At 47.7% G+C, this 8,546-nt stretch overlaps 1 protein-coding gene across 1 annotated transcript in view; it reads right to left on the bottom strand.

Moving 5' to 3' along the window:
* Nucleotides 1-168: 168 nt before the first annotated feature.
* ATAT1 (alpha tubulin acetyltransferase 1) overlaps nt 169-8,546 on the bottom strand; it is a 30,512-nt gene continuing 22,134 nt past the window's right edge. The window contains exons 11-13 of the mRNA XM_069746452.1: nt 7,977-8,074; nt 7,485-7,521; nt 169-903 (exon numbers count right to left, since the gene is read on the bottom strand). Of these exons, the coding sequence (XP_069602553.1) occupies nt 639-903; nt 7,485-7,521; nt 7,977-8,074 (400 nt within the window). The 3' untranslated portion in view covers nt 169-638. The remainder of the gene's footprint in view (nt 904-7,484; nt 7,522-7,976; nt 8,075-8,546) is intronic.

Here is an 8,546-nt window from a genome sequence, read left to right as displayed (position 1 = left end):
CTGCAGAAGGATTTAAAATAAATATACCGTAATGGCAGTGTGTGAACGCCGGCTTGGGTCAGTCAATTAGCTGTGCTCCACGTTAGTAAATGACGATAGTATAACCAATAGCGAGCTCCCTACCTCTGTGCTGCGTAGGGTGCGGCGTGAAGAACAAAAGCATACACGTCTTGTAAATGTCCGTATATTGGCATCATACAAAACAGAATTTTTAGGCCACCATGTGCATAAGGCTTTAACCCTTTTCTGACATGTACATAACATGTGGGTGTGGAGAGCAGGCTCAGGAGCGGAGCTCACTTATAGAAAGTGCCGATGTCAGGATATATGGTACTGTAGCCTCGATCAGAGCGCTGTAGCACAAATTACAGCAGAGCATATGGCCCGAAAAGCCAACCACCACATCAGCACAAGGGACCTCACATAGTCCAGTTTATACCCCTACCTATCCCTTTAAATAATAAAACTCCATCTGCCTGCAGTCGCCACTAGGGGGAGCTGCTGTGCACAGACTTTCTCCAACCTCTGGCAGAATATTGGAGACTCTGTATATATAATGTATTTTATTACCCTGCTATAAAACAAATTTATAATAAAAAAGTGTCAGTGCTGAGTGTCATCCTCTGCTGTGTCCTGCGTCACCACGGACGTGTCCCGCGCAGCTCCTGCTTCCGCTTCACCCACTGTGCGTTCCTTACTGTTCCCAGCACAGTCCATGAAGGAGTGTCTAACCAAGGAGCCGTGAAATGGTCCAGGCGGCAGGGTTTATTCTGTTCCTCGCTTATAACTGGACTTTTAATTCCTCCTGGGGGCTGGGTGCTGAACAACGTTGGTTTTTGCAGATTGTTCTTGGGATGAACATTCCCATTATGGTGGGCTTCTCCGGCCACAATTGTGTTACCCCTGTTTGTGATGATGGGGAAAGAAAACATTAATTTATTCCGAAATTAACACCCCAACACCTACAGAGTCCCAAAACAGACTACAGGGAGGTAGAGAGTCTTTGGATTTTCCTATTGCCTTGTTATAATACTGCACCCCCCATACTGTACACCAGAAGTGTGAAAACCAATGTCTAGTATCTTAGTTCTCTGCTGAGATCTGTGCAATTAGATACGCATACAGGCTTCATTGAAATCATTGAGAGCTGTATAAATCTGTATATAGTAAGCTCCCCCTGGTGGTGGCTGTATAAATCTGTATTCAGTGAGCTCCCCCTGGTGGTGGCTGTATAAATCTGTATTCAGTGAGCTCCCCCTGGTGGTGGCTGTATAAATCTGTATGTAATGAGCTCCCCTAGTGGTGGCTGTATAAATCTGTATATAATGAGCTCCCCTAGTGGTGGCTGTATAAATCTGTATATAATAAGCTCCCCTAGTGGTGGCTGTATAAATCTGTATATAATGAGCTCCCCTAGTGGTGGCTGTATAGATCTGTATATAATGAGCTCCCCTAGTGGTGGCTGTATAAATCTGTATATAATAAGCTCCCCTAGTGGTGGCTGTATAAATCTGTATATAATGAGCTCCCCTACTGGTGGCTGTATAAATCTGTATTCAGTGAGCTCCCCCCGGTGGTGGCTGTATAAATCTGTATTCAGTGAGCTCCCCCTGGTGGTGGCTGTATAAATCTGTATGTAATGAGCTCCCCTAGTGGTGGCTGTATAAATCTGTATTCAGTGAGCTCCCCCCGGTGGTGGCTGTATAAATCTGTATTCAGTGAGCTCCCCCTAGTGGTGGCTGTATAAATCTGTATATAATGAGCTCCCCTAGTGGTGGCTGTATAAATCTGTATATAATGAGCTCCCCTAGTGGTGGCTGTATAAATCTGTATGTAATGAGCTCCCCTAGTGGTGGCTGTATAAATCTGTATTCAGTGAGCTCCCCCTAGTGGTGGCTGTATAAATCTGTATATAATGAGCTCCCCTAGTGGTGGCTGTATAAATCTGTATATAATGAGCTCCCCCTATTGGTGGCTGTATAAATCTGTATTCAGTGAGCTCCCTCTAGTGGTGGCTGTATAAATCTGTATGTAATGAGCTCCCCTAGTGGTGGCTGTATAAATCTGTATACAGTGAGCTCCCCTAGTGGTGGCTGTATAAATCTGTATATAATGAGCTCCCCTACTGGTGGCTGTATAAATCTGTATTCAGTGAGCTCCCCCCGGTGGTGGCTGTATAAATCTGTATTCAGTGAGCCCCCCCTGGTGGTGGCTGTATAAATCTGTATACAGTGAGCTCCCTCTAGTGGTGGCTGTATAAATCTGTATGTAATGAGCTCCCCTAGTGGTGGCTGTATAAATCTGTATTCAGTGAGCTCCCCCTAGTGGTGGCTGTATAAATCTGTATATAATGAGCTCCCCTAGTGGTGGCTGTATAAATCTGTATATAATGAGCTCCCCTAGTGGTGGCAGTATAAATCTGTATTCAGTGAGCTCCCCCCGGTGGTGGCTGTATAAATCTGTATATAATGAGCTCCCCCCGGTGGTGGCTGTATAAATCTGTATTCAGTGAGCTCCCTCTAGTGGTGGCTGTATAAATCTGTATGTAATGAGCTCCCCTAGTGGTGGCTGTATAAATCTGTATATAATGAGCTCCCTCTAGTGGTGGCTGTATAAATCTGTATATAATGAGCTCCCCTAGTGGTGGCTGTATAAATCTGTATATAATGAGCTCCCCTAGTGGTGGCTGTATAAATCTGTATATAATGAGCTCCCCCCGGTGGTGGCTGTATAAATCTGTATTCAGTGAGCTCCCTCTAGTGGTGGCTGTATAAATCTGTATGTAATGAGCTCCCCTAGTGGTGGCTGTATAAATCTGTATATAATGAGCTCCCTCTAGTGGTGGCTGTATAAATCTGTATATAATGAGCTCCCCTACTGGTGGCTGTATAAATCTGTATTCAGTGAGCTCCCCCCGGTGGTGGCTGTATAAATCTGTATTCAGTGAGCTCCCCCTGGTGGTGGCTGTATAAATCTGTATACAGTGAGCTCCCTCTAGTGGTGGCTGTATAAATCTGTATGTAATGAGCTCCCCTAGTGGTGGCTGTATAAATCTGTATACAGTGAGCTCCCCTAGTGGTGGCTGTATAAATCTGTATATAATGAGCTCCCCTACTGGTGGCTGTATAAATCTGTATTCAGTGAGCTCCCCCTGGTGGTGGCTGTATAAATCTGTATTCAGTGAGCTCCCCCTAGTGGTGGCTGTATAAATCTGTATGTAATGAGCTCCCCTAGTGGTAGCTGTATAAATCTGTATACAGTGAGCTCCCTCTAGTGGTGGCTGTATAAATCTGTATGTAATGAGCTCCTCTAGTGGTGGCTGTATAAATCTGTATGTAATGAGCTCCCCTAGTGATGGCTGTATAAATCTGTATGTAATGAGCTCCTCTAGTGGTGGCTGTATAAATCTGTATGTAATGAGCTCCCCTAGTGGTGGCTGTATAAATCTGTATATAATGAGCTCCCCTACTGGTGGCTGTATAAATCTGTATTCAGTGAGCTCCCTCTAGTGGTGGCTGTATAAATCTGTATGTAATGAGCTCCCCTGGTGGTGGCTGTATAAATCTGTATTCAGTGAGCTCCCCCTAGTGGTGGCTGTATAAATCTGTATGTAATGAGCTCCCCTAGTGGTGGCTGTATAAATCTGTATACAGTGAGCTCCCCTAGTGGTGGCTGTATAAATCTGTATATAATGAGCTCCCCTACTGGTGGCTGTATAAATCTGTATTCAGTGAGCTCCCCCTGGTGGTGGCTGTATAAATCTGTATTCAGTGAGCTCCCCCTAGTGGTGGCTGTATAAATCTGTATGTAATGAGCTCCCCTAGTGGTAGCTGTATAAATCTGTATACAGTGAGCTCCCTCTAGTGGTGGCTGTATAAATCTGTATGTAATGAGCTCCTCTAGTGGTGGCTGTATAAATCTGTATATAATGAGCTCCCCTAGTGGTGGCTGTATAAATCTGTATATAATGAGCTCCCCTAGTGGTGGCTGTATAAATCTGTATATAATGAGCTCCCCTAGTAGTGGCTGTATAAATCTGTATTAAAAGAGCTCCTTCAATGGTGGTTGCATACATCTGTATGCAGAGAGCTCCCTCTAGTGGTGATTTGTAGCCCATGGCCGGACAACCCCTTTATTTACCAGGTACAGGTCCTTCTCAAAAAATTAGCATATAGTGTTAAATTTCATTATTTACCATAATGTAATGATTACAATTAAACTTTCATATATTATAGATTCATTATCCACCAACTGAAATTTGTCAGGTCTTTTATTGTTTTAATACTGATGATTTTGGCATACAACTCCTGATAACCCAAAAAACCTGTCTCAATAAATTAGCATATCAAGAAAAGGTTCTCTAAACGACCTATTACCCTAATCTTCTGAATCAACTCATTAACTCTAAACACATGCAAAAGATACCTGAGGCTTTTATAAACTCCCTGCCTGGTTCATTACTCAAAACCCCCATCATGGGTAAGACTAGCGACCTGACAGATGTCAAGAAGGCCATCATTGACACCCTCAAGCAAGAGGGTAAGACCCAGAAAGAAATTTCTCAACAAATAGGCTGTTCCCAGAGTGCTGTATCAAGGCACCTCAATGGTAAGTCTGTTGGAAGGAAACAATGTGGCAGAAAACGCTGTACAACGAGAAGAGGAGACCGGACCCTGAGGAAGATTGTGGAGAAGGACCGATTCCAGACCTTGGGGAACCTGAGGAAGCAGTGGACTGAGTCTGGTGTGGAAACATCCAGAGCCACCGTGCACAGGCGTGTGCAGGAAATGGGCTACAGGTGCCGCATTCCCCAGGCAAAGCCACTTTTGAACCATAAACAGCGGCAGAGGCGCCTGACCTGGGCTACAGAGAAGCAGCACTGGACTGTTGCTAAGTGGTCCCAAGTACTTTTTTCTGATGAAAGCAAATTTTGCATGTCATTCGGAAATCAAGGTGCCAGAGTCTGGAGGAAGACTGGGGAGAAGGAAATGCCAAAATGCCTGAAGTCCAGTGTCAAGTACCCACAGTCAGTGATGGTGTGGGGTGCCATGTCAGCTGCTGGTGTTGGTCCACTGTGTTTCATCAAGGGCAGGGTCAATGCAGCTAGCTATCAGGAGATTTTGGAGCACTTCATGCTTCCATCGGCTGAAATGCTTTATGGAGATGAAGATTTCATTTTTCAGCACGACCTGGCACCTGCTCACAGTGCCAAAACCACTGGTAAATGGTTTACTGACCATGGTATTACTGTGCTCAATTGGCCTGCCAACTCTCCTGACCTGAACCCCATAGAGAATCTGTGGGATATTGTGAAGAGAAAGTTGAGAGACGCAAGACCCAACACTCTGGATGAGCTTAAGGCCGCTATTGAAGCATCCTGGGCCTCCATAACATCTCAGCAGTGTCACAGGCTGATTACCTCCATGCCACGCCGCATTGAAGCAGTCATTTCTGCCAAAGGATTCCCGACCAAGTATTGAGTGCATAACTGAACATTATTATTTGTTGGTTTTTTTGTTTGATATTAAAAAACACTTTTATTTGATTGGATGGGTGAAATATGCTAATTTATTGAGACAGGTTTTTTGGGTTATCAGGAGTTGTATGCCAAAATCATCAGTATTAAAACAATAAAAGACCTGACAAATTTCAGTTGGTGGATAATGAATCTATAATATATGAAAGTTTAATTGTAATCATTACATTATGGTAAATAATGAAATTTAACACTATATGCTAATTTTTTTAGAAGGACCTGTAGAGCAATGATGAAGCTGTCTGCCTAAACAAAGAATGCAGCCTGTAGAAGTTCAGTAGCCGCCCAGTCGTCTGTCCCTTCACTCTGATCAGTACAGGTAAGAAACTGCCTGTGCGAGGCAGAGAGGAGGGACACGGCGAGCAGCCTGCGAGAGGCAGAGAGGAGGGACACAGCGAGCAGCCTGCGAGAGGCAGAGGAGCAGGGCGAGCAGCCTGCGAGAGGCAGAGAGGAGGGACACGGCGAGCAGCCTGCGAGAGGCAGAGAGGAGGGACACGGCGAGCAGCCTGTGAGAGGCAGAGGAGGGACACGGCGAGCAGCCTGCGAGAGGCAGAGAGGAGGGACACGGCGAGCAGCCTGCGAGAGGCAGAGAGGAGGGACACGGCAAGCAGCCTGCGAGAGGCAGAGAGGAGGGACACGGCGAGCAGCCTGCGAGAGGCAGAGGAGCACGGCGAGCAGCCTGCGAGAGGCAGAGAGAAGGGACATGGCGAGCAGCCTGCGAGAGGCAGAGAGGAGGGACACGGCGAGCAGCCTGCGAGAGGCAGAGAGGAGGGACACGGCGAGCAGCCTGCGAGAAGCAGAGAGGAGCACGGCGAGCAGCCTGCGAGAGGCAGAGAGGAGGGACACGGCAAGCAGCCTGCGAGAGGCAGAGAGGAGGGACACGGCAAGCAGCCTGCGAGAAGCAGAGAGGAGCACGGCGAGCAGCCTACGAGAGGAGGGACACGGCGAGCAGCCTGCGAGAGGCAGAGAGTAGGGACACGGCGAGCAGCCTGCGAGAGGCAGAGGAGCAGGGCGAGCAGCCTGCGAGAAGCAGAGAGGAGGGACACGGCAAGCAGCCTGCGAGAGGCAGAGAGGAGGGACACGGCAAGCAGCCTGCAAGAAGCAGAGAGGAGCACGGCGAGCAGCCTGCGAGAGGAGGGACACGGCCAGCAGCCTGCGAGAGGCAGAGAGGAGGGACACGGCGAGCAGCCTGCGAGAGGCAGAGGAGCAGGGCGAGCAGCCTGCGAGAGGCAGAGAGGAGGGACACGGCGAGCAGCCTGCGAGAGGCAGAGGAGCAGGGCGAGCAGCCTGCGAGAGGCAGAGAGGAGGGACACGGCAAGCAGCCTGCGAGAGGCAGAGAGGAGCACGGCGAGCAGCCTGCGAGAGGAGGGACACGGCGAGCAGCCTGCGAGAGGCAGAGAGGAGCTGCCAGTGTGAGACAGATGTTGGGCATGGCGAGCAGCCTGTTTCAGAAGGAAGGGTATCATGAATAGTTTCTGTGAGCTAGGCAAGCAGTCCGTGGGAGAAGGGAACACATGAGGGTCTTACTCTTTCTGCTACAGGGACTATGCTGGAATTTGGCGGGGTTAGTTATCCACTGGACACCAAGTATGTAGTGTTAACCTATCGCTGCCCTAGATCTATGGGTGACGCAGACAGACATCAACCCTTAATTGCCATAGACCGCCAAGCACACATTAACTCTTTCTCTGCTTTACACCCAACAGATTAGCATATGTCCAACAACTACTATTGGCGCCCTACAGTAGTGTCACTTGCCTCCTAATTTAGAAGGAGCAGCACCTGGGTCCCTGATTTCCCGGCTCATTGGCTATAAAAGCTGAGGAACAGTGGACACGGATGTAGGACACGCACAGACGTATAATAGCGCTGCCGCCGTCTGCCTGAAGACAACACTCACGTCTGCCCCTGCGTTACACATAGGATTAATACATGGAGCGGCTCTTACCTTTTAGCGCCTTCATCCTGCTCTTCTCCATCGTCGACTGCAGGAAGAAAAATATAACAACTCTTAATACAGATAATATAGAGCAAAGAAAACAATTACGGGGGTCCCTAAGCCCAGACAATCCCAAATAAATAGGTCACAAGGGTCCCATGAGCCCCCAAAACATTTTAGTAACAAAAATCACTTTTAAACTACAGTAAATCTGGAACCCCTGGAGAAAAGCTTTGTCATTCTGACACTTTGTATGTGTAGTACACCAGGTGACATGGACAGAGGGGCACGTCGGCCCATGTTAACTTTTTACTTGCAGTACCACGGCTGACCACACGGTGCGCTGTTAAATAAAAATGCTAGCTCTAATTTGGACACTTGTGACAATACTCTACATCGCCATCTCAAGGCAAAGATATGAAGTGCAACTTTTTTTTTTTTTTTTTTTAAAGGCTTTCATCGTTTTGTGAGTGGTGTAATGGAGCATAGAGCTGCACGTACCTGTAGGTGGCGCCCTGGAGAGAAGCGGTGGGGAGACACACGAGTGGCGGCTGTAGCAGTTCCTCTGCGCCATGAGTCCTCGGGAGAGATTCACACCGCTGAGAGATAAAGCGACAGAGAAAGAGGGAAAAGGAGGGAAGGAAGGAGCGGAGGACGGATAGAAGACGGCAGAAATGAAAGTGGAGTGATACAAAATGTGCAGAGAGCAGAAAGTGAAGAGACAAATGACGTCAGTAGCCCACGACAAGACGGCCTTCTCTTGAGGCTACAAGAAACCAGATCTATAAAACAGGTTCTTAATAACAGGACAGGAACGGCAAGGAACAGCGGGCAAAAGCCTCACCACTTCTGTGCCGACTTTACACCAAAAATCACACGTACTCCTGCTTGCTCTGGGGTTGTCATAGCAGCCTCAACAGGTAAACAACATGTCATGTGACTTGCCCTTACAAGGACATAATACAGTGGATGTGCATACACATTTTATCTCCGTGGCAACTCCAGAGCAAGCGCAATATCCATCTATAGATCACTAGAGCTGGGAGCGAGGTCTGGAGGAGGCGAGAAAAA

The sequence above is a fragment of the Ranitomeya imitator genome, chromosome 2 (genome assembly GCF_032444005.1).
Source record: "Ranitomeya imitator isolate aRanImi1 chromosome 2, aRanImi1.pri, whole genome shotgun sequence".
Taxonomy (NCBI): Eukaryota; Metazoa; Chordata; class Amphibia; order Anura; family Dendrobatidae; genus Ranitomeya; species Ranitomeya imitator.
Note: the sequence above shows the minus strand (reverse complement) of the source record. Positions and strands in the feature narration are given on the sequence as shown.